General features: G+C 36.9%; 1 protein-coding gene across 3 annotated transcripts; it reads left to right on the top strand.

Moving 5' to 3' along the window:
* LOC106076753 (uncharacterized) lies at window positions 1-25,475 on the top strand. 3 transcript variants are annotated; one of them, XM_056016366.1, is made up of 6 exons: window positions 1-19; window positions 9,495-9,547; window positions 10,417-10,443; window positions 14,873-15,160; window positions 15,978-16,046; window positions 24,857-25,475. In XM_056016366.1, the coding sequence occupies exons 2-6, from the start codon at window positions 9,526-9,528 to the stop codon at window positions 24,925-24,927; spliced, it is 477 nt and encodes a 158-aa protein (XP_055872341.1). In that variant the 5' UTR covers window positions 1-19; window positions 9,495-9,525; the 3' UTR covers window positions 24,928-25,475. The 3 variants fall into 3 exon arrangements, with proteins under 3 accessions (XP_055872341.1, XP_055872339.1, XP_055872340.1); XM_056016364.1 differs by lacking the exon at window positions 1-19 and adding an exon at window positions 1,075-1,175; XM_056016365.1 differs by lacking the exon at window positions 1-19 and adding an exon at window positions 1,215-1,383.
* The last annotated feature ends 412 nt before the right edge of the window (window positions 25,476-25,887 follow it).

Below are 25,887 nucleotides of genomic sequence, written 5' to 3'. Positions count from 1 at the left end.
GCCGTGGTTAGTCAAGCATGTAAGTCTACTTTTAATACGCATTTTTTCTTTGCTTACAAGATCCTAAATCTAACTGCATAGACGAAGGTATATTTCTTTTATGAGAATGTTAACTTTGCTGTATGGTCTCCTGTTATACAATAAGTCAATAGATTAAAACTGTTTTGGATGCGCAGGAAAATTACGTCGGAAAAACATCAATTACTAAGTTATTATTGCAAATATAAAAAAAAAGAATCATATATTCTATATCTGTACATCAAAACACATATTATATCAAAAATGGTCAAAACCATTGGAGTTTTCCTTTAAGATTTTATTCAATCTCTTCTTTGTCTGGACCTATCTTCGGCAATGGCCAATTTTCATTGGTTGTTAATTGCGTGTCCTGCGAATTGTGTAAGAGCTTCAGCTGTATGTTTAACCCTTAAAGTGCTGAGCTGTTTCACAAGGAGTGCACACAAAGTGGAATTTACAATTCTAATGTTTGGAGGCTAAACTACCAAACGCGATTTAAGGGTTAAGAAGTCATTCACTGCCAGCTTTTTTTCCCCTTTCTGCCAATGAGGAGGAGTCATCTGAGTTAAGTCTTCACAGCGCTTTATGAGGGCGCCTTCTTTCTTTGGGAAGCGTGGTCATGAGGCCAAGTACACTTGAATTTGGCTTGGCTACCTACGAAGGGGGCTCGAAGTTAGACGCCCGACTCGAGCAGAGTTGTGTTTACTGAGCCCCTTAAGGCAGCACGAAAAAAAAAACTCTCTGATACACCCCTTTCAACTGGTCCACAAACGAGAATGGACCAAAGCGCTAAGAGCATGAAAGTAGCGCTATATAAAAGCTATAATTTATTTAATTTATTTGACGAGCTTTATACATAAAATACTTGAAATACACTCTAATAAGCTCAGACATAACAGATCAATAACTGTTGTGCAAAGATTTTAAGAATCTCGGACAATTTTTTTTTATTTGTGTCTTAAGTTATAACGAGTCAGAGACCTGGGTATCTTTTTAGATGTGTTACTGGGTAGTTTTTTTAGCGAGTTGCTTTTTATTGACTCAACTCAAGCCGAGTGAGAGAGTTGTTTATCATCACGACTTTAACAGTGGCGCATTCGGAGATTTAGAGACGACAGATCGTGAGGAGACTGCACAGCGTGAGTAGACTGCACAGCGTGAGTAGACTTCGCATTTTTTAAAAAAATAATATTTTTGTTATTGATTAGATGTATAGAAAATTTTGTTTTAACTGACCTGTGCGTGCGTGCGTGCGCGTGTGTTTAGTGAGGACGAAACAAGACCAATAACAACAACGTGAAATTCATAAGAGATCAATTTTGATTGTATGAGAAGTTCTCCAGTGTCTTGTCAATTTTGTTTATGGTAAACATTTATATATCTATTGAAAGAAGACTGACTCTAACGTAAGGATATTTTAAACGCTATTTCATATTATCAATACCGCAGATGAACATCATGTTTTTAAGACCTAGGTCTTCATATCACGAAAAAAAAATATATGGAAGTTTCTCTGGTACAGCAAGCTAGCGCTATGCAGTGGCGTCACTAACTAAGCGGTGTGAGGGGTTCCGGAAACATAGTGACGCCACTGACACTAGGGAAGAATATTCTTTAAAAAAAAAATGAGAATATTAAAAAAAAAAAAAAAGATTTACAATTATTTTTAAAATACGAATAAGTGATGCCCAAACTACGACCTGCGGGCCATTTCCGGTCTATGGCGTGTTACTATCCGACTCCTCGATATAACTTCTTCACACAGGGCAAAGAATAGCTGTATAACTATAATAGGTAAAGCATAAAACTGATCAGATCATTGATGTCATTTCTTGGACTTCAATTCGTAAAAAAAATGTCCTTCTTCCCTAATGCAATTAGAACATGGAACGGATTGCCTGAATCAGCCAGCTAAACATGAGTCCTAATTTCAATAAGTGGATTCCCCGGGGAATGAGTTTTTTGTTTTTTGTGAAAGCCTCTATACTTTTTCTATAGCTTTAATAAAAATCCTATTATTAAAAATGACACTTATATCTAAAATTCTTGTCATAGTTTATAAGAAGGAAATAGAGTTCTTGTAAATTTAATGTCACTTTCTTTCTTTGAAAAAGTAATATTTAATATGCATATTTAAGTTAAAAAAAACATATTTTTATGAGTTTGTAGAGGGTAAGTTCTTAGGTTGAAACACTGCCGTAAACCCAAAGCTGCATTTGACACTTCTAAACCTCGACAGTCTTGCCAACTACAAGATTTAAAGTATTTTTTAAAAGTTTGAAAAATTTAAAAAAAATAAAAAAGTAAAGATTTCTGACCCGTCAAAATTCAGGTTTTTTTTTAAAGTCTCTTTTGTGGAGGCCTTTCTCTTGTAAAGTTCCCGGGGCAGTATCCCCACCTGCCCTCCCGTCAATCCGGCCCTGGGTAAACTAATGACTTAGCTGAGTATTATTTTCTAATTAATACACACGTCTGAATGATGGATACGCGTTGGATGTAATTATTTTCTTCTCTTGAGGAACGTCTGTGAATTACAAGATAAGAAGAATCCAGGTTAGTACAGTTTCTGTTATACACGACGCAGAATACCTTTGATATGTATGTTTTGAAACTTTGCAATTGACAGCTTTAAAACAGTTTCTAATTTTTTAATGTCCTAAACACTAACCTATGTATATTATATCTTGATTGGTAGCGCCTATTTTTTAACACTACACAATGATGTCGTGAAAAAACTTTAAAAAGCTAAAAGAATGTGCTGTTTTGTAAAGAAGTTATAATAGCTAATGTTTTTTTTTCAACCCTAACCTATGTAACATATAAAACTAGTAAATATTATAATGTATTGTCCGATTAATTGAACATCGTAAATATGAGCACAGACATCTTAAAAATAATATTTTGCAACTTTCTGATCCAGAATCTATAAAGATCTAAGTAATCAATCTATTTCAATATAGTCTACAATCTAAAATCATAAAGATGATTAAAATCAACAGGCTTGAATTATATAGACCAGTGATTGTCTAAACATTATCTCATTGGAAACTAAAAGGAAATAGCTTTATATCATGGATTTACGTGTATATATAGTTCTGTGATTAACAATTCTGTGCTTCTATATAAAATCCACCGAATGGGATTCCATTATCTCTAAACTTTGAAAACTAAAGATCATTATTTTTCTAAGACAGAAACGAGGCTGGAAAAAAGAGCTTCGTATATAACGAGTGTTTTTTTTTTTTCCAGTCTAGGTATGGTATAATATATATATTGGTCTGTGATCCTAAATAATATAGGTAGCATTCAAAGTAAGGAAATGAAAAGTTACATTTTAAGACCTTACGTGTACAGGGCAGATGGTGTTATGGTCATCTTTGACCAACAATTAACATGTAGGATGTTATGTGGCCAGCACATGACCAGCCAACTTTACTTTGCCAAAGTAAAGTCAGATACCCATTTGAGTTAGGCGGACTCAGGGGCGCCCTAAGAAAATCCCGAAATTCAAAATCCCAGTCTTCTCCGAGATTCAAACCGAAGAACCCCAAGATCGGAAGCCAAGCGCGTAATCACTCAGCCACCTTTCCCCCCACCCTAATTTTATTGAAGCAAAATTTTACATTGTCTTTGAATGCACGTGACTAGGTTCTGCAGCTATTTTAAGCCCAAGACGATTCCGCCTTTTGCTTTTCCTTTTTTTATGCATTAGCCTCGTTATGACAACGAGGTGGGGCAAACATAAGTGTCCTTGATCCTTGATTATTGACCTTGCTGCTGTGCGAGAGTACTTGAGGATTGTAATGACGCTATTCACAGTGCTATCATTCAAGTGCTTTATCCGTTTTAATTCACAGTTACTTAGGATTTCTTTTCGCTATATAACTGTATATTGTTTTTTTGTTTTTGTTTTTTTAATTAGATGTTTTCCTCTTCTGTTTCAGCCAAAAAGTAATCCAAAAACTTAGAACACATTGTAAACGAGACAAACATTAGAATATGCGGCGAATACTAGAAGAAGAAAAAAAAACAACTTAAGCACACTAGAATGGACGCCAAATAGATCCGTGAGATTTTTAACGAACGAATATTAAGATAAGGCTAGAATACGTAGTTCCCCTTTCAGACCTTGTGGTCTCTAGGGCATATGATGTAAAGGTCATCTGTTTCTTTGGACTACGGTTAACGAGGGTGTCATGTGGCCAGCTAATGTAGAGCTAGGTGGACTTAGACACTCAGAGGCGCCCAAAGATCCCAAAATTCAAACCTATTCGATCTCCAGGACCCCGGTTCGGAAGCCAAGCGCTTAACCGAACAGCCACCGCACCTCCAGGACTAGAATAATGCTGTTAGTTAAAACCCTAAATTTAGAGACACTTCGGAACACAAGGCTAAAAGTAAAGTAACAATCCATTTGGCCTCCTTCAGTCGTAGAACGACTATGATTCATCTCAGAGCACACTTCCCCGTGTGGCTGTGGAGCCCTATTTTGGAGAGACACTCCCGTCCACAATAGCACAGGTTAAAGTAGCTTTTGCTTCGGTGGTAGAGGAGCTGGCCGTTTTTTGGATTGTACTTTTTTCTTCCTGAGCTGAGACACATGTACTTTCACTGTCCATAGCTTTCTTGGTCACTGTCTCTCTCCATCTGTTGCGGTCTAGAGCTATGTCTTCCCAATTATCAGTATTGATGTTCACTGATTTGAGGTCACGTTTTATTACATCTGTGTAACGGAGGTGGGGGCGACCAGTTTTTCTTGTGCCAGTCGCGAGTTGACAATAATACCTACAAAACTGAACACTATAAATACAAAAACACAACCTAATAAGACTACTATGAAATTCGCAAGGATAAAGGCACATTTCTTATTCCATATGCTAGGACTATTCGGTATAAAATCTCCTTCTTTCATGGTCTAGAAAGGCCATGAAACGGGTTGCCTGAATCAGCCAGAAAAAACAATGACTTAGCCCAGTTTATGCCTATCATTACAAATCACGACTAGATTACTACACGGATCGGGCATAATTATTTTCTCGTTTGAAGGAAACTCTGCATTTTATTGCACAATAAAGGCAAGGACTTCGGTTCCTAAGATTAAGAATGAGTGCAGTGTATCACGTGACTACACAGACCCAGTCGGAACGGAACATTTTCTCGCATCTCGTGCATGAGCTTGTGAAATTTGTGTCGACTGTATCCCATGTATGTATATATTAAATAAGACATTTCCATACATACATTATGTGTATAATCGTTAATCATATTCGTCTTACAGGTTGTAATATAAAATAGTTCGCCCATCGTGGTTCGATGATGGCCACTTTTGTCATCCAGTGGGCTGAAGGTACTGCACTGGGGTTTTGTGCCTCCTCATGGGGCTAGTGACGTTACTTCCAAAAGAATACATAATTACGTCCTAGGCATCTCACTTTCCAATCTTGTCATGCATGTTAGTCAGTGACTTAAATTCCGATAAGTCGTTGGTTTATTTAACTGATTCAGGCAACCCCTTCCATTCTCTAATGACAAATAGGGAAGACGGAGCAATTGTACGAATTTATTTTAGTGTATCGTCTCTTATCTTATCTTATATAATACAGACGTTACTTCAAAAAAGAAGATGATTACGTCCTACGCGTCATGCATTTAGTCATGGATATTAACCAATGACTTAAATTCTGCCAAGTCACTGGTTTTCCTGGCTAGCTCAGGCAACCCATTCCATGCTCTAATAGCACTAGGGAAGAAGGGGCATTTGTACAAGTTTGTCCTAGCATATGAGACGAGGAATGTGCCTTTATCTTTGTGTCTTTCTGAGTATTTTATTAAATTTTGTTTTTGTATTTGAAGATTATGGTTCAGTGTTTTATGTATAATTGCTACTTTACTTTTCAGTCTTCTGTCCTAAAGGGTTTCTAAATTTAGGGATTTTAGTAGTAGTGTTACTCTAATCCAAAGTGAATATTCGTTTGTTAATAATATCACGGGTCTGTTTTCCGTCTGTTCTATTTATGTTTTCTTTAGTTGAGGGCCCCCCAAAAAAGAGGATACATATTCTAATATTGGCCTAAGTCTAAACAGCGTTGATTATAATATCGCTAATACAAAAAAAAAAAACACAACCTCATAAAATAGTCAGACACAAAAAATAAAAGGCCCACTTTTTCTTTGATATGCCTTGACCCACTCATTAAAACAGAGCTTAGGTCTCCGAATAACGTGCTAGATTAGATTAAGACATGGATACAGGTAGGACTAGATTATCTTATTTTTATGGAGGAACGTCTGTAATCTATAAGATTAAATAACATATACGTTTTTTGTCCTTGATTTTGATTTACATTGCATATCTGTTTTGAAATATTTAAAATTCTTTATAATACATGTGATGAAAGCTAAATAAAAACAGCTTTGTTACGAATAAGTTTAAACTGTATTTAATCTTCCTACGCAGATCCAGCTGACACGTATATTTTGTGACACTTATTTTTCTTTTTAAGTGATGTATAGGCTACAAAATGCATGTAGGAGAAATGGATATTTTTTTCATACTTTTACTTAAAGTACAGTGTCTCAAACTTTACGGACAAGTTGCTCTTTGACCTTTGAACTAATACGATCTCGAGATCATAAAACAAAGCACGCAAATGAACGGATAATGTGGGACACTAAGAGGAATCGATACCACGATACTGTCAGGTCGATTCCAAGCATGATGTATTGTTTAGGGATGGTATGAATTAGGCTGACATGAAAATGAGATTCATTTACAGCAGTGGTGATCAAACTTTTCTCACAATGGGGATCATCTCCGACTCACGTCATAGTACACAATCGTCGAGTCAAAATGAACTGATCTTGTATGGCAGTGGTTCTCGAGTTGTGGTACGCGCACTCCCCAGGGCGGTCCTCAAAAAGATGAAAATTGTATACAATTAAAATAACTGAAAGCCATTTTACCCGATCGGATAATTTTAATAATCAACTTGCCCCTCACTTCTGTTTAATGTCTATTTTTGAGCCCTTTAGTGCGTAGACAAACTCAGATTCCAATCAAAGATGAATAAGATAATAATAATAATTTTATTTATAAAGCGCTGTTAACTAACAAAATGTAGGCCCAAGGCGCTGTAATAACATTACAAACACAAACACGAGAACTAAAATGACAAACTAATCTAAAAATAAGTTTTAAACATGTAGGTTTTAATGTTCTTCTTGAAAGTTGTGTAGCATGTTGTCTGTCTGCGATCAATGGGGAGTGAGTTCCAAACCTTTGGTCCGTGCACTGAAATAGCCCGCAGACCGTAGCTTTTGAGGGAGAAACGTGGAATGACTGGAAGAGTTGAGTCCATTGAGCGCAGGGCTCTCTGAGGGACATATGAAGATGAATCTTTTCTAATACAGGTACAGGTTATTGGAAATCCACAAGTTAGGAGATTCAGCCAATGTTTAAACAAGGATGTCACAAATTTAGGTGACAAAAAAAAAATTCCAATTTTGTATGCTGCATTATGAGTCAATGTACAGAAATTGTTGAGTGCTTTCCCTGTCTTCTTGTTTAGCTCAACATGGTGTCATAATAAGCCTCATAATAAGCCTCATAATAAGCCTCATAATGAGCCTCATAATAAGCCTCATGACTAATCAAAGAAACCGAATAGAAACTTGTGTTCATTGAAATTTCGATTTACAATTAATGAAAATAGAGCCGGATATAAATACACTCATAAAATGTCATCAACCATGTCTAAGTCATTTTTTTTTTATTTCATTTTCAACAAAAGTTACTATCTTACCACTCATATAGTAATTTTTTACTAAACAAAATATTTTCTTTTTTTTTTAACCTTTGTAACTTATATAATATGAATTTATATAGATTTTTCAATTAGGAGGTCCGTGGGCAGGTGTTGGCTTTATAAAGGGTTCCCCGGGTCAAACAAATGCAGCACGGGCAGGGGTTTGGAGGGGCATAATAACACTGCGTCAACATCGGGATGTGGCCCGCAGGCCATAGTTTGGACATCACTGATCTACAGTATCAATTAGGAGTTTGAATGGCGACAATGACTAGTCCTCTCGTGCAGTGTTTCAACTTATGAAAACATACAGAATCAATGTATGAATCATAACACTTGAGCAGTACAGCTAAAACAATGTAGGCGCATTATATTTATACAAAGCTTAAATCAACTCACTCTGTCTGGCTGTCTGTCTGTCTGTCTGTCTGGTAAAAGTTTGTACACGTTTTTGTACAAGTTATTTCTTTGTACAATTATTCATATTCCTCACTGTCTTTGCCTTGGATAGAATCTCTTTCAATGTCCATTCTTGTATTATGTCTTCTCATCTCGTTCTCTGTCTGCCTCTTCTTCTGTTCTTTAATACTGATTCCTGAAGGAAGAGTTTAAGTTTGCGTTTTTTTGTTTTTCACAATAATTAGTAGATCATCCTGGTGTCCTATCGATGTAGTAACCCTGTCTCTAATTTCTCTGGTCATCCTGGTGTCCAATCGATGTAGTAACCCTGTCTCTAATCGCTCTGGTCATCCTGGTGTCCAATCGATGTAGTAACCGTCTCTAATTGCTCTGGTCATCCTGGTGTCCAATCGATGTAGTAACTCTGTCTCTAATTGCTCTGGTCATCCTGGTGTCCAATGGATGTAGTAACCCTGTCTCTAATTGCTCTGGTCATCCTGGTGTCCAATGGATGTAGTAACCCTGTCTCTAATTGCTCTGGTCATCCTGGTGTCCAATCGATGTAGTAACCCTGTCTCTAATCGCTCTGGTCATCCTGGTGTCCAATCGATGTAGTAACCCTGTCTCTAATTGCTCTGGTCATCCTGGTGTCCCATCGATGTAGTAACCCTGTCTCTAATTTCTCTGGTCATCCTGGTGTCCCATCGATGTAGTAGCCCTGTCTCTAATCGCTCTGGTCATCCTGGTGTCCAATCGATGAAGTAACCCTGTCTCAATTGCTTCGTTTGTGATGCGGTCTTTGAATGTGATACCTAGGATCTTTCTGTAACATCTTAACTCCAGTGCTCTCCTTCTCTCTAGTTCTGCTGTCAGCATCCAAGACTCGCACAGTCGCATGTATATAAGAATGTGTATTTATATCCGGCTCTATTTTCATAAATTGTAAATTGAAATATCAATGAACACAATTTTCTATTAAGTTTCTTTGATTAGTCACGAGGTTTATTATGAGGCTCATTATGAGGCTTATTATGACACCATGTTGTGCTAAACAAGAAGACAGGGAAAGCACTCAACAACTTCTGTACAATGACTCATAATGCAGGATATAAAATCGGAATTCCTTTTTTGTAACCTAAATTTGTGGCATCCTTGTTTAAACATTGGCTGAAGCTCCTCACTTGTGGATTTCCAATAATTCCTGATATAGAATTAAATAAAATAAAATAAATAAAGATAAAATCAATTCAATTATAAACTTTTATCCTACAGAATCATCGACGCACCAAGACATAAAGGTCCAATGGAGTTATTGCAAGCATCAGGTCAGTAACAGAACATTACAACTTAGAGATCTAGATGTATTGTATACACAATCAGGTCTTTTTATCGGTCATTTCATACTATTCAAAGTCTGACTTGAAGTTGATAGAATTAAACTCAATAATTTTGTTAACATTTATGTTGGAAAAGTTACTGAGATGATAGCAATGCTTTATAAGACCTTTTACCCATACCCACAAGCTCAAAATATCTTCATTTTACCTGACTAAAGAATTGTACTTTATTTTGTTATTTATTTTGGGTAATTAATTACGAATACTTAATTAACTAATTGAATTTTTTTACATTGATTCTTGTGTTGTCAGGTAAAAGAAATAATTGTGCAAAATTTCAGCATGATCCGAGATTGGTTATCGGAGAAATAACGTGTACAAACTTTTTACCAGACAGACAGACAGACAGACAGACAAGGTGAGTTGATATAAGCTTTGTAATGTAAAGCTCCGAGAGACGTTAACGTCCTCATTTCGTCAGGTGTTGAGGGAAGGGGGGAAGACGACTAAACAAATAAGTGTGTAGGAATTATAGTTTCTTTAAAAAAAATAGTTCTTTAGTGAGTCTTGCTTAAAGTAGTTCTTACACAATGAGATAAATGCCAGCACTTCTAAATAAGACAAAATCCAGCACACGAACTTTTCTAAATCCGCCTCTAGTTTTGTGTATCAAATGTCATGCGGTTTTAAATCAAACAGGATTTATGTAACTAGATGACATCAGATACGTGAAGCTAAGAAAGAAAAAAAAAGTGAAATGTTTATTCTTTTAACATTAGCCACCTTAACTGAAAGTTATGTTATGAATTATTTCTTATATTCAGATCAATTTATAGTATTTTTTATTTCTTTTAAAGCATGTGTGATATTGACAGTGCTTCATGGTAAGTCTTTACTCTTTTATCAAATTTTAATATTCAAAAATACAATACCATTTTAGTGACAAATGTTTGTATAGTTAAATACTTTCAAGTTGCAATAGATAAACGGTAGACTATTCTCTCGAAAACAAAATATTTTGTTTACAGAAGATGGAAAAAAAATGTTTCAGCTATTTTGAGAAATACACGTGCAATTGTAAAATCGAGTTTTAGCTTTCTTTTATGACATAAACGTGACGGACAGACAGCCTAAAAGGCATCACGGCTCTCCCCCAATGGAGGCCACTAAAAATATCACTCTCTCTCAATTATGCGCAATAAAATGGCTACGTCAGAGACAAGAGCTTAATCACCGCCTCATACATCGCGTGCTGTTGGTGTAATCAATACTTGTTCTAGAGGCTGCTTAATGTCTAGAGGCATCATATCAGCTACTCTTAAGCTTTCAACATCGGTAAAAGTCTGGTTGAATGACGTGTAAGCTATTTGAGATTGTTTTCTATGTAGATATCAAAGATAGAACTTGATCTTCTATTTTAGTACCAGACACTTGAAGTACTATTATAGTCAAAGAGAAAAAAAATTAATGTGGGGAAAAAACTAAAAACTAAAAATAAAAAGCTAATTTAAGGGGAAATAATTAGGTTTGAGGGACATGAATTACGCACAGCAAGAGTTGCGATGACATGGAGGCCAATACGAGGAAAGTGCAAACAGGGACGTCCTCGAATTACTTGGCGACACACCTTCACTTTATGCTTAGTTATGTACGTTTTATCATACTAACTACTACATTTAAACACAAAAATTATTTTTTTAAAGAGAAAAAAATCTATTTAGTATGCATATAAGCTTGACATAATTTAAAACAGCAATTAATAAGTAGTTATTCATATTATCGCGTGAACAGCAGAATGCTGCGTCCGGAAATTAGCGCCGAACTAAAGGAAAAATTTATTATTATTATTATTTTGTATTTCATTTTCTTGAGGATTTGAATTAAGAGATTGACCCTTTAAAAAACAATTAGATCAATTGGATATTCATTATAAGACATCATTTAGGCCAGGTTCACATTTAACTTCACATTCACTTTCACCTATCCTTTGGTCTGCTGGACCTCTGGGGCACCACACAAGATCTGTCAACCTTCTTTCTCCATTCTTCTCTGTCATTTGTCTTTGATAGAATTTCGTTCTGATATTCTTTCTGAAAATATTGAAACCTGCCTTTTTACCTGCCTGGGTGGACCACTTCGGGGGCCGATTTTTGAGTTTGTGTTTCCACACCAACTGTCCTTGTAACCTTGTTATCTGAGAATAAGTGTGGACAAACAAAGTATACCAACTTTTTACCAGACAAAAAGATATACAGACAGAGCGAGTAGATATAAGCTATGTAAAAATCAATACGTTATTCTTTTTTTATCTCGACATATGAGCTCGCAATTACTTTTTTAACCCAAAGTGTCCCATAAATGATTGATTCGTTTGATATTTAAGCTTACATTGAAATACTTTCAAATTGGCTTGTTTTGACATATTTATTTACTGCATACTTTTGACCATATTCTATTTGATTCAATTTACTCACATCTTGATCAACTTTATAATTGTTAACTTACAATGTTAAGGTTAATTTTCCTGGAACAAATAGTATTCCCAAGCACTCTGCTTCCAATGTCCTGCGTTTCAAATAGCCCAGCGGTTCTCAACCTTTTAAGCTCGGCGACCCCTTTTTACAATTCCTCACTTTGCCACGACCCCCCCTTTACACACACACACAGCAATAGAAGAGTAGACAATAACAATCCATATTTTCGATGGTCTTTGGCGACCCCTGGCAAATCGTCAATCGACCCCCAAAGGGGTCGCGAACCACAGGTTGAGAACCCATGAAATAGCCTCTGACCACCAGTCTAACTCCTGAACTTCTCAATGGACTTGGATAATGGCCCTGCAGAACTGTTATCACAGACAGGAGAAAGTAGGCCCCCTAGCAAGTAAGCATCGGAAAGAAAGGGCCCTTGAAACGTACCTCGCTACCCACCTCGGAGGAGGAAAACTCAGAATTCAAAACCTCAGCTGACTCGTGGATGAGTCCAAACATGGCAAAGTTTTCGCGCGTTGACCAAGAGTAAAAAATCAGGAGCTGGTGACTCATGGGCCGTGATTGCGATCTTCTGTCAGAGAAGCTGGTGATCTTAGACTTAAAGTGACACTTTAACTGGTAGTGGTCTTTCCTTTTTGCAGCCTAAGAAGGAAGGAAATGCTTTGTGTGTGTCACTGTTCACACCACAGCTTTCATCTTATCTAAGCTAGATCCATTCGAAAAGGTTTTACTGCTGAATGCGAAAAATATTTGTTTGTTGTAAAATGTTTTTAAAATAGCTTATATCAACTCACTCTGTCTGTCTCGTAAAAATGTTTGCACACATTATTTCTCCTGAATCCAATCTCGGATCAAGTTGAAATTTCGCACAATTTCTAGTATCTAACAAAACAGGAATCAATTTTAAAAAAAAATAACCAATTATTAATCAACTAGTATTAATTGTTTGAAAGTTGAATTAGTCCCCTTCAGGAAGCTTAAGCTCTGAGGTCGAATTCGTACAACTTTTTTTTTTCTTAATGCATTTAAAAAGTGATCACGGCAACAGTCACCCAGATACTCCCTTCTTTCTCCCTACACCCTTACCAACTTATACAGACAAGTGATAGGATCATAGCGCATTGAGAAGGCTAATAGCATGAAATCTTCCTGAAACTATTGGTAAAAATAACATCCAATCGAACAGATTTATTAGTGTTCGTCTAGATCTATTACAAATTTAATTACATGACTGATCCAAAATAATAAATACAATTTACATTAATGTAAGTTGTTTTTTTTTAGCGGCCCCCGAAAGGGGAATAGACGCTATTAGTTTTGTGTGGTCTGTCTGTCCGTCAGTCGGTCCCGTTTAAATCTCGTAAACTAGAAAAGATATTGAGAATCCGATATCATGATATTTTAGACCATTCAAAGTTCTGATGCAACGGCTACTTTTTTTTCTTTTCTGGAAGCGAAAAAATTAATTTTTATTGTCAACTATGCAAGCAGTTTTTTCATACAAATAAACCATTTTTACTATTCACTATTAATAGTAAAAACACGGGTGGCTATTTAAGAAGGGAGACGACTATTTACCACATTTTAAACATTTATGCAAACGGTTTTAGATTTTTTTTTTTTTTTATAAATATTTGTATAATTGTATTGCTAAGTTAAGTAAGTTCATTCAAACTAACTACTATGTTTACAAAAAATGTTTACTTTATTTTAAAGAGAAATATCTATTTACCATGCATATGAGTGGGACGTAATTTAAAACAACAATTCATAAGTAGTTTTTCAAATTATCGCGTGAGCTGCAGAGCAGCACTACACCTCTGCAACACTTAACTAAAGGAAAATAAGAAATGAAGAAAAAATATTTTTTTTTACGTTTTTTTTATTCTTGATGCTTTCGATAAGAGATTGACAATTTACAAAAAAAATTGATTATTTAGATAATCATTATATGACATCATTTAGGCTAGGTTTACATTTAATTTCACCTTCACTTTCACCTATCCTTTGGTCTGCTGGACCGCTGGGGCACCACACTAGATCTGTCAACCTGCTTTCTCCATTCTTCTCTGTCGTTTTTCTTTGGTAGAATCTCATTCTGATGTTCTTTCTGAAAATATTGAAACCTGCCTTTTTACCTGCCTGGGTGGACCACTTCGGGGGCCGATTTTGAGTTTGTGTTTCCACACATACTCTCTTTGTAACCTTGTTTAAGTTTAAGTTTCGACTTTTCCTTCAGGGTTAAAGATAATCCATTTCCTAGTCCAAACCTGGAGGCGCGGTTGCTTCCGAACCGGGGTCCGGGGCTCGAATCATGGTGGTGACAGGGATTTTTAATTTCCGGATCTTCGGGCGCCTCTGAGTGGGTACCTGACATTAGTTGGGGAAAAGTAAAGGAGGTTGGTTGTTGTGCTGTCCACATAACACCCTCGTTTACCGTAGGCCAGATAATCAGATGACCTTTACATCATCTGCCCTATAGACCACAAGGTCTGAAAGGGGAACTTTAGTCCATGCCTCCCGCAGGACGACGGGGGATTTCAGAGGTAGGATTTGAACTCGAGACCATCGAGACGACCCATCAACAGACCAGCGCGCATACCGCACGACCAGTCTACCATACACGTTGACTCACACACATTGACTCACATTGATTTCAATGGCTAATGACGACTCATGACGACTAATACGACTAATACTTTTATTTATGTATTTATTTAGATTTAAATGTCATAAATATATAAATGTATAAATATATAAATGCTGAGTTATAAATACGTTTATTAGTTGGCTAATTCATTGAATGGTTTTACATTAACAGCAGTTTCTGCGCAGACCACTGACACCCCTTCAAACTCATCAATCTTCGAAGAAGCTCTTAATTCCACAAACAACAGTTCGTCTGCCGTGATTTCCTCTGACGATGACACTCTAACTACCGAGATTACCGTAACGAATGACTCAGCGGCGACAAATGTTACGGACTGGGCAACGAATGGGATCGAAAATGACACCGACTCCAGCCTCAACCAGACAACCACCACAATGTTACCCACCACAGTCACGAGTAAAACGACACTGAGCAGTACAACCTCAACAAGCACTCAAGGTGAGCCGTTGTGAAGATAAGGTGTACCTTGAACTTGTCGATGCAGAATTTTGTGAAATTACTCAGAGTTAAAATATTTTGTTTGGTGTAATGCACAAATTGTAAGACAAATTTCCATATGTATAGTAAAGATTATTATTATGTTAGAAATGAACGAGTAGTCATTCTCTGGCGCTGCCAGGGTCGAGTTTCGCTAAAGAGAAACAAAATTTATTTAACAGTTTCCACTGAGGAATTTTCTGGTGATGTGGCAGGTCTGCAGCAGTACCGCCCTCTGACAGGCAACGAGGATGTTCCTAGGAATGTTAAGGGTTTGAAGGTGTCTGTGAGGTCAGTTGTTATTATCCCCTCGGTTGATATAACAATGGGGTATATTGTTATTTTGGACAATTTCCATAGACGCTTAATATCCAAGCCCAGGTTCCCATATTTTCTTTGTTTTTCTATCTCAGTTTTTCTTAAATTATGAGACAGTGGTACGGCGATATCGATAATGGTAGCGTTTTTTTTTTTTTTTTTATCGATGAACAGCAGATCCGTGCGATTGAAATCTACCGTTTTGTCGGTCAGAATAGGCCTATCCCAGCACAGCAGATGTTCAGTAGACTCGAGAACCTCTTGCGGAGAGTATTTATAAGGGGGAGTGTCCTTACCGATCAATTTGTACGTCAAAGCCAGGTGTTGGTGTATTAACTTTGCAACTTGGTTATGGCGACCTAGGTAGGCTGATTCTGATAGGGCTGGACATATTATTATTATTATTATTATTAATTATTGCCTGTTATTTAAATATATTTTCTTTAACTTTCTTTATCAGCTCAAACCAGCTCGTCTATACAGGAGATAGTGAATACCACTCTTCGTACTGATAGCACAACTGCTAAAGGTAGAAGCTTTATTTATTAGATATACCCATTCAGTGGCGTAGCTAGGGTGGGGAGCGACGAATTTGAAAATTGAGGGGGGCCCCAAAATGAATGTTTTTTTGTAACATTAAATATTGTGCAAAATGCAGGGGCCCCCATAGAGTTCAAACTTCCCGGGCCACCAAATGATGAAAAATTCCTAACTACGCCCCTGTACCTATTGTTTATTTGTAAGGCAATATTTCTATTGGATTTTGGTGTTTATCAAACGACCCAGTCACAACATTTGCTCCGTATATAGCGTAAATTTCTCCTTCGAGTATTAATGATGACAAAATTCCTCTTTAGGGCTTTTAGTGCAAATGATAAATCACTTTCATGCACCCCCCCCCCCCCGCGCCGTCGTCGCCCAACCGATTAATAACGGTAAAACACAAAATTGACAGAAAACTGTACCTCTGTATCAATGCTGCTTTTGTTTACTGAATGGATACTGTTATAAACCTGGTGGTGAGACAGATGGTCGTAGGCTGTGTGTGTGTTTTTAGCCTATTCAAATCGCCCCACTCCAGCGCTAGACGAGCGGTCAACCGTGACCAGTGACAGTACACGCCAGTTCGGCAAGTACCTGTGTGTAAATATTTCGCACGCAAGTCACGGCGAAAGTGATCAAGTGAAGTGGTCAACGCGGAGGAAATGCTCCCGTCGTCTCAGCGTGGTACCTCCGTGGAAACGTCCGCCCGGGAAAGTAGAGAGGCTAAGTACGTGAACAAACAGGGCTCCCAGTGAGCTACCGCTGTATGCTCTAGCGAGTGTACCTGCACGTGGTGGGGATGTGAGACAGGGCTCCCAGTGAGCTACCACTGTATGCTCTAGCGAGTGTACCTGCATGTGGTGGGGATGTGAAACAGGGCTCCCAGTGAGCTACTACTGTAGGCTCTAGCGAGTGTACCTGCAAGTGGTGGGGATGTGAAACAGGGCTCCCAGTGAGCTACCACTGTATGCTCTAGCGAGTGGTGGGGATGTGAAACAGGGCTCCCAGTGAGCTACCACTGTATGCTCTAGCGAGTGGTGGGGATGTGAAACAGGGCTCCCAGTGAGCTACCACTGTATGCTCTAGCGAGTGGTGGGGATGTGAAACAGGGCTCCCAGTGAGCTACCACTGTAGGCTCTAGCGAGTGGTGGGGATGGTAAAAAGGCTCGCTAACCAGTCCGAAACCCCCATCGACCTTTTTCCCAAAGGGGCCCATACGTGTGCAGATGGTCCCCCTCAAGTGTGCGATGGGACAGTACAGACATAAGGATGGCCCCCACGTGGGGTTAGTCTACCAACCCACATGAAAGAAGGAATTCATGTTGAGGTTTGGAGACTGTGCAACATGCCAAGACGGATGTGAATACATGATCACCTAGTCGACGAGGCTCTTCTGACATTTTGATCGGTCAAGAGTGAATTTCTCATTATGGCCACGAGATAAAAGCCTTTCTCGGGTCACAATAGTTCTGTTCTAAATGTTTTTAAGTCCTGTGAGAGTCCTGCTTAGTTTGACTGTGCCTAAGACCGGCTCTGTCAATAGCGAAGCTCTGTTTCAGTCCAGTTTCGGCCCTATGTCCACTGGGAGTCAATAGAATTAAGTCAGTAAGTCAAGTCATTAGATCTGGGCCGAACCTGGAATTATAAGCACTTCTCTTTTATGTTAGATTTATTATTTTTCTATGCAACCTTTATCTTGACATATCAGTCTGTTGAAACGTTGGGTGCACCACATAAGATCTGTTGACCGTCTTTCTCCATTCCTCTTTGTCCTTTGCCTTTGATAGAATTTCTTTCAATGACATGCCCGTCCATTCTTTGATGTTGTCTTCCCATCGCTTTCTCTGTCTGCCTCTTCTTCTTTTTCCTGGTACTGTTCTTTGCGAGCCATGAGGACCTTGTGATATGACCATAGGGTTTAACCTTGCGTTGTTTTAACAGTAGTTAGCAGAACATCGCTGGGTCGAACTTCTATATTATTCATAATTTCATGATGTGCCACAAGGGCTAGATACTTGCAGGGCGCGCCCCTCCCTCTTCTATGCACCCGTGCATTCTTTAAAGTTTACTATGAATGAAAATGGAGATTCCGAAACTGATCAGCAGGTGAGCCAGTAGCTTTGTTCTGTTTGAAATGATGTTTCATCGCTAGACTCCAAAGATAAGTCTCCGTTATTCTAGAAGCACAATGTAATATGACCTTTTGTAGCTGGATGATTGATTGTATAGTAGACACTCTATAGAGATGGCATTAAAAATGGACGAGTTGTCCTGTCATGTAGATATTGTGAGTGTCAGGTGAATTAGCCTTGTTGTTTGTCCTGACTTGATTAAAATAAACTAATAACGTAGCCTCGTCAAACTATTGGCTGGATGTTTTTGTATTCCTATAAAGAGGGGGGGGGGGGATAATGATTGAAATGGAATAAGGACTGGAATGGAATAAGGATTGGAATGGAATAATGATTGAAATGGAATAAGGATTGGAATGGAATAAGGATTGGTATGGAATAATGATTGAAATGGAATAAGGAATGGAATAAGGATTGAAATGGAATAACGATTGAAATGGAATAAGGATTGGAATGAGGATTGGAATAAGGATTGAAATGGAATAAGGATTGAAATGGAATAAGGATTGGAATAAGGATTGAAATGGAATAAGGATTGGAATGGAATAAGGATTGAAATGGAATAAGGATTGAAATGGAATAAGGATTGAAATGGAATAAGGATTGAAATGGAATAAGGATTGGAATAACGATTGAAATGGAATAAGGATTGAAATGGAATAAGGATTGGAATAAGGATTGGAATGGAATAAGGATTGAAATGGAATAAGGATTGAAATGGAATAAGGATTGGAATAAGGATTGAAATGGAATAAGGATTGAAATGGAATAAGGATTGGAATGGAATAAGGATTGAAATGGAATAAGGAATGGAATAAGGATTGGAATGGAATAAGGATTGAAATGGAATAAGGATTGAAATGGAATAAGGATTGGAATAAGGATTGGAATGGAATAAGGATTGAAATGGAATAAGGATTGAAATGGAATAAGGATTGGAATGGAATAAGGATTGAAATGGAATAAGGATTGAAATGGAATAAGGATTGAAATGGAATAAGGATTGGAATAAGGATTGAAATGGAATAAGGATTGAAATGGAATAAGGATTGGAATAAGGATTGAAATGGAATAAGGATTGAAATGGAATAAGGATTGAAATGGAATAAGGATTGAAATGGAATAAGGATTGAAATGGAATAAGGATTGAAATGGAATAAGGATTGAAATGGAATAAGGATTGGAATAAGGATTGAAATGGAATAAGGATTGAAATAGAATAAGGATTGGAATAAGGATTGAAATGGAATAAGGATTGAAATGGAATAAGGATTGAAATGGAATAAGGATTGGAATAAGGATTGAAATGGAATAAGGATTGAAATGGAATAAGGATTGGAATAAGGATTGAAATGGAATAAGGATTGAAATGGAATAAGGATTGGAATGGAATAAGGATTGAAATGGAATAAGGATTGAAATGGAATAAGGATTGGAATGGAATAAGGATTGAAATGGAATAAGGATTGAAATGGAATAAGGATTGAAATGGAATAAGGATTGGAATGGAATAAGGATTGAAATGGAATAAGGATTGAAATGGAATAAGGATTGAAATGGAATAAGGATTGGAATGGAATAAGGATTGAAATGGAATAACGATTGAAATGGAATAAGGATTGAAATGGAATAAGGATTGGAATAAGGATTGAAATGGAATAACGATTGAAATGGAATAAGGATTGGAATAAGGATTGGAATAAGGATTGAAATGGAATAACGATTGAAATGGAATAAGGATTGAAATGGAATAAGGATTGGAATGGAATAAGGATTGAAATGGAATAACGATTGAAATGGAATAAGGATTGAAATGGAATAAGGATTGAAATGGAATAAGGATTGAAATGGAATAAGGATTGAAATGGAATAAGGATTGAAATGGAATAACGATTGAAATGGAATAAGGATTGAAATGGAATAACGATTGAAATGGAATAAGGATTGGAATAAGGATTGGAATAAGGATTGAAATGGAATAAGGATTGAAATGGAATAAGGATTGAAATGGAATAAGGATTGAAATGGAATAAGGATTGGAATAAGGATTGAAATGGAATAACGATTGAAATGGAATAAGGATTGAAATGGAATAAGGATTGAAATGGAATAACGATTGAAATGGAATAAGGATTGAAATGGAATAAGGATTGGAATAAGGATTGAAATGGAATAACGATTGAAATGGAATAAGGATTGAAATGGAATAAGGATTGAAATGGAATAACGATTGAAATGGAATAAGGATTGGAATAAGGATTGAAATGGAATAAGGATTGAAATGGAATAACGATTGAAATGGAATAAGGATTGGAATAAAGATTGAAATGGAATAAGGATTGAAATGGAATAACGATTGAAATGGAATAAGGATTGGAATAAGGATTGAAATGGAATAACGATTGAAATGGAATAAGGATTGGAATAAGGATTGAAATGGAATAATGATTGAAATGGAATAAGGATTGGAATAATGATTGAAATGGAATAAGGATTGGAATAAGGATTGAAATGGAATAAGGATTGAAATGGAATAACGATTGAAATGGAATAAGGATTGGAATGTTGGGACCAGCTCTAAATACCCGTCTAGCTCGGGAACATATGGGGTGTACTAAACAGATCTCCCCGCGGGAAAATATGGGGTGTACTAAATAGATCTTCCCGCGGGAAAATATGGGGTGTACTAAATAGATCTCCCCATGGGAACATATGGGGTGTACTAAACAGATCTCCCCGCGGGAAAATATGGGGTGTACTAAACAGATCTCCCCGCGGGAACATATGGGGTGTACTAAACAGATCTCCCCGCGGGAAAATATGGGGTGTACTAAACAGATCTCCCCATGGGAACATATGGGGTGTACTAAATAGATCTCCCCACGGGAACACATGGGGTGTACTAAACAGATCTCCCCGCGGGAACATATGGGGTGTACTAAATAGATCTCCCCGCGGGAACACATGGGGTGTACTAAACAGATCTCCTCACGGGAACACATGGGGTGTACTAAACAGATCATCCCGTGTTGAAGGCTACCGAGCAAGATATTAAAGCACTGTTCAAGACAGGTCCTTGTCCCGTAGATGCGGGTTCAGTCCGAACTTTGACTGACCGTGTCCCCCGCGTGAGACCAATCGTAAATTTATCATCTATCTTATACATTACAGAGGACCTTAACACTTATCTGTCACGTCGCATTGGAGACCAACTGCTCGTTGCCACGTCACAGGTCTGCACAGGCCTCCATTGCCCACAAGTCGCGACGCCGCAGGTTCAAACGTTCTTAGATGATTGGTCTCGCTCCGTTGCAGAGGGAAAGAAAAAACCGTGTTTCGACTCTCCCAGACCTGCTCACTTCCGTTGCGTCAGTGTGTTGTTTTTTGCGTCCAGTGTTTTTCAAAGACAGGAATTAAGCCTCTCAGGCTCTCCCCCACAAGTTTGTTGATCTATATTATAAAGTAGAATGTGTGGTGTATGTATGTATGTATGTATGTATGTTACTTATAGACATCAAAACCGCTTGACCAATCTTGATAAAACTAGGCAGGAATGTTCCTTGGGTACCAACTTAGACCGTAGTGTATGTATTGTAGCCCTAAAACAAACTTAAGACCCTCAAAAAAAATAAAGTTGTCCGACTCTATTACAGCTATAGTATTTTATGGATCTAGGCCATGTCTACAATGTTGACATGAGAAAAGATAGAAAGGATTTAGACCTAGATCTAATTTTAAGAAATACACTTTGCGCATCTAAATTTTTACTTTGACACATGAAAAGACAAAAGAAGATCCATTGATTTCATTATATAATAAAATTAATCTTCAATTTTGTGTTTCAAAAGCATTTTTTACATTAATTAGTTCCTTATATATGTGATTACAGATTTCCTGACGAACATTCTTTCATTAGACAATTCCGTAATGAATCGCGTACTAAATATTAATTCGTTTAATTGTTTACTTTATAATCAAATCCCTAGATCTAAAACTCTAATTCAACTCTAAGATGATAAAACTTCTCTTCGCACAGATAGTTTTATACTTTAACACATAAACATATTAATTAAAGTCCATTCATTTCATATTTTGATCAAATAAACATTCAAATTTGGTTTTCTAAAGCTACATTCGTTTACGAAAGCTGCGAAGCCGAGTTAAAGGCCTAGATCTATATTCATTCATGAATCGCGTACTAAAAATTATTTCGTTTAATTGTTCACTTTATAATCCCATTCATTTAACAAAGCTATCGTTCTTTTTGTTTTTAATAGATATGAATGTATCGGCTTCGGGTAATCCCATTTTCGCAAACCTAATTTTATTTTCGTAGCGAAAGAGAAAAAACTTGAAAGGATCATTAGCTACGTTTAACATACATCTAAATCCAATCCACTAGATTATTCAAAAGCATTTTTTTACATAAATTAGTTCCTGATATCTGTGACTACAGATTTCCTGGCGAACATTCTTTCATTGCACATTACCAAATGGTTACACATTAACACATCTCTCTACTGAGTCTATTCCTAGGCCTAGGTCTAAAACTCTTATTGAACTCTAAGATGATAAAACTTCTTTTCGCAAAGATAGTTTTATGCTTTTACACATAAACATACTAATTATTGTCCATTCATTTCATATTTTAATCAAATTAACATTCAAATTTGTTTTTCTAAAGCATTTTTAATACATTCGTTCGCTGTTCGCTAAAGCTGCGTAGCCGTGTTGAGATAGGCCTATATTCATTCATGAAAAAAAGTTCACGCATGCGGAGCACAGAATGAACTCTATAAAAGCCAATTTTAAACTCTAGATTAGTGTAGATTTAGATCTATGTCTACCTCAAGATCTACTTTATACACATGAACATACAAAATTTAGTCTATTCATCTCAAACTTTAATCAAATATATGTAGGCCTACAAGCAAATGTTTTAATTTGAAAAAAAAATGGATTTAAGCCTATTAGCTATTCTGATTTGATAGCTTCATTCACACTATTTTTACATTGACACATTCGCTTTACTTATTACATTATTATTTCGTTTAATTGTTTACAAAACACTCTCATTGACTATATCGACAGTAATGCGCAAATAAAGACCCGCGGGTTGCGGGTAACATATGTCTAGTATTAAATAATGGAAAGGGGGGGGGGGAGGAAATCGAGTTACACCAGGTTATGGGTGTCATAAAAACTCTTTGTTTTCTGTAACTGAGGGAAGTGAGTTCACATCCTGATTTAAGGTTTTCAATTGACCAAGATCTGACGACGTAACAAAGGTTTCTAATATTGTGCTGGCCACGTAACACGCTCGGAGCGGTGGTCGAACAGTTAAGCGCTTGGCTTCCGAACAGGAGGTCCTGGGTTCGAATCCCGGTGAAGACTGTGATTTTGAATTTCGGGATTTTTAGGGCGCCCCTGAGTCCACCCAACTCTAATGGGTGCCTGACTTTAGTTGGGGTTGGTCGTTGTGCTGGCCACATAACACCCTGCGCGTTAACCGTTGGCCAAAGAAACAGATGACCTTAACATCATCTGCCCCTTAGATCGCAAGGTCTGAAAGGAGGAACTTAACTTAAACTCGCTCGTTAAACGTTGGCCACGGAAACGAACTATGTATCGTCTGCTTTAAATAACCGCTAAGTTTCAAAGGGAGACAAACTGATTTTGATACGTGGTTTATGTCGCAAGAGATTTTCATAATATAGTGAGCACTGACCTAGACAAACAATCGATATCCACATTTCCATCGATTTTATTATTATTGTGACCAAACTTTTTTTTCAATTTGATTTGATTAATGTTATCTATTGTTTGTTTCAAAATTACTTTAAAGCGGCGAGCTTTAAAGGGGACTAATTCAGCTTTTACCCTCACCTCAGTCAAGTACAATTTCTTTCCCTTGTTTGAGATACGAAACGAAATAATTAATTACCAATTTTTAATTAACTTATTGTTTGTTTTTTTTGTTTTTTTTTGCCATGTAAAAGAAATAAGTGTGCGAGATTTTGTGTGGGAGAAATAGCGTGTACTAACCTTTTACCACACAGACATAGAGAGTTGATATAAGCTTTTTAAAAGAAACAAATCTAGGATACTAGCTGTGGAATCAAGATATTCTATGTATCATCTAGAAAGACCACATCATTAGTGAGAAAATGCAAAAGTGGATCACAATCGCGATCTAACCATTGTCAAAAAAAAAAAAAAAACGCAAGCCAAGACTGTTGGGCCATATCATAAGATCAACAGAGCTCGCAAAGACTTTTCAGCAGGGAACAGTACCAGGTAAAAAGAAAGATAGGAATACAAAAAAAAAACAGCTGGAAAGACAACATCAAAGAATTAACATTGAAAGCGACTCTCATTCTAGCAAAAGATAGAGATGAATGGAGAACGATGACCAACAGATCCTGTGTAGTGCCCCCAGCTATCCAAAAGATTTAGAAATAAGTGAAAGCTGTGAAGATAAAGTCAAGCAAGTCTAGGGCTATTAAGATAATTTTTTTTTGAACTACAATGATAACTATAATTCTTATGGTAAACCTTTTTTTCTGTAAGCTTTTATGATGATTTACAGATATATTTTAACTTACATTCATGCGATTTATCTTGTTAACGTCTGTGTAATTATCTATGCTTATTCCTCCTGCAGGTGGCAGCACTACACTAATAGGCTGCATATATTTGATGGTCTTATCAGCGGTGGTGCTAGGCTTCCTGTAGCAATCTTCTCAGACAACTCTCAGGGGAGATCATTCAAGAAGGACACATTCACGTCTGCTGTTTTGATATTCTAATTGAAAAAAGACAACTATCTCACGTGAAACTGACAGTCTACATTAATTTTTTCCGTAACAGCATTTCTCAATTCTTTATGACCATACTGTTGATATCAATAATACTTTGTTTTACTCGATTGTGATATAAACACATTCCGATTTCTCTGATAAAGCATGTTGAGCTGTAAATTAATTTATTTCATTAAACCAAAACATAATAATTTGAAGTCCATTTCCCATTCCACACTTCTATACCTTCTTTTTTTTTACATCACAGTGAGTATAACTGTGCCTGAGATTTAGTTACAATTAACTACTATATAGACGGTAACACACAAATGGTCTAGGATTTTCTTCATTATATTTGGTATATTTATCTGCTTAAGGAAATATCTGCCAAGTATTAGGGGAAGTTAATCTTATTATTGTCTGTTCTGGTCAATACACAATTTATACATATATCTAGATCTAAACACCATTCATCATTTTTTTTTAATAAACGTATCAAATATTTACAAAAGTGAACACATCTTAAGCAAAAAATCGACATATCTTAGCAAAAATTGACAAATCTTAGCAAAAATTGACAAATCTTAGCAAAAGTGGACGGCAAAAATAAACAAATCTCTTCAAAAATTGTCAAATTTTAGCGAAAATTCTAAATTTTTGCATTTTTAAACAAATTTAGCCATTTGTGCAAAACTAAGAACCTGCGAAACGCCAGTTGTTGTTTTTTCCGGTGCCCTCGGATGTGTTGAGTCTGAATACAGGCGCCAAATCGCAGGCGTGTCCTTCAAATTTGCTCCAAAAATTGAATGATAATTAAAGCATATAACAGTCAAACTATCTTCACTTATAAATAAGACGCCAAAATCACGGACCTAGCCATATTTTAGACGAACGA

The sequence above is a fragment of the Biomphalaria glabrata genome, chromosome 17, assembly GCF_947242115.1.
Source record: "Biomphalaria glabrata chromosome 17, xgBioGlab47.1, whole genome shotgun sequence".
Classification (NCBI taxonomy): Eukaryota; Metazoa; Mollusca; class Gastropoda; family Planorbidae; genus Biomphalaria; species Biomphalaria glabrata.
Note: the sequence above shows the minus strand (reverse complement) of the source record. Positions and strands in the feature narration are given on the sequence as shown.

Bases quoted from the DNA above. Each gene is read 5' to 3' on its own strand.
- LOC106076753 (XM_056016366.1), top strand. From the start codon at position 9,526: ATGGAGTTATTGCAAGCATCAG. The intron at 9,548-10,416 runs GTCAGTAACAGA...TTTCTTTTAAAG, and splicing joins GGAGTTATTGCAAGCATCAG to CATGTGTGATATTGACAGTG. The intron at 10,444-14,872 runs GTAAGTCTTTAC...TTACATTAACAG, and splicing joins GATATTGACAGTGCTTCATG to CAGTTTCTGCGCAGACCACT.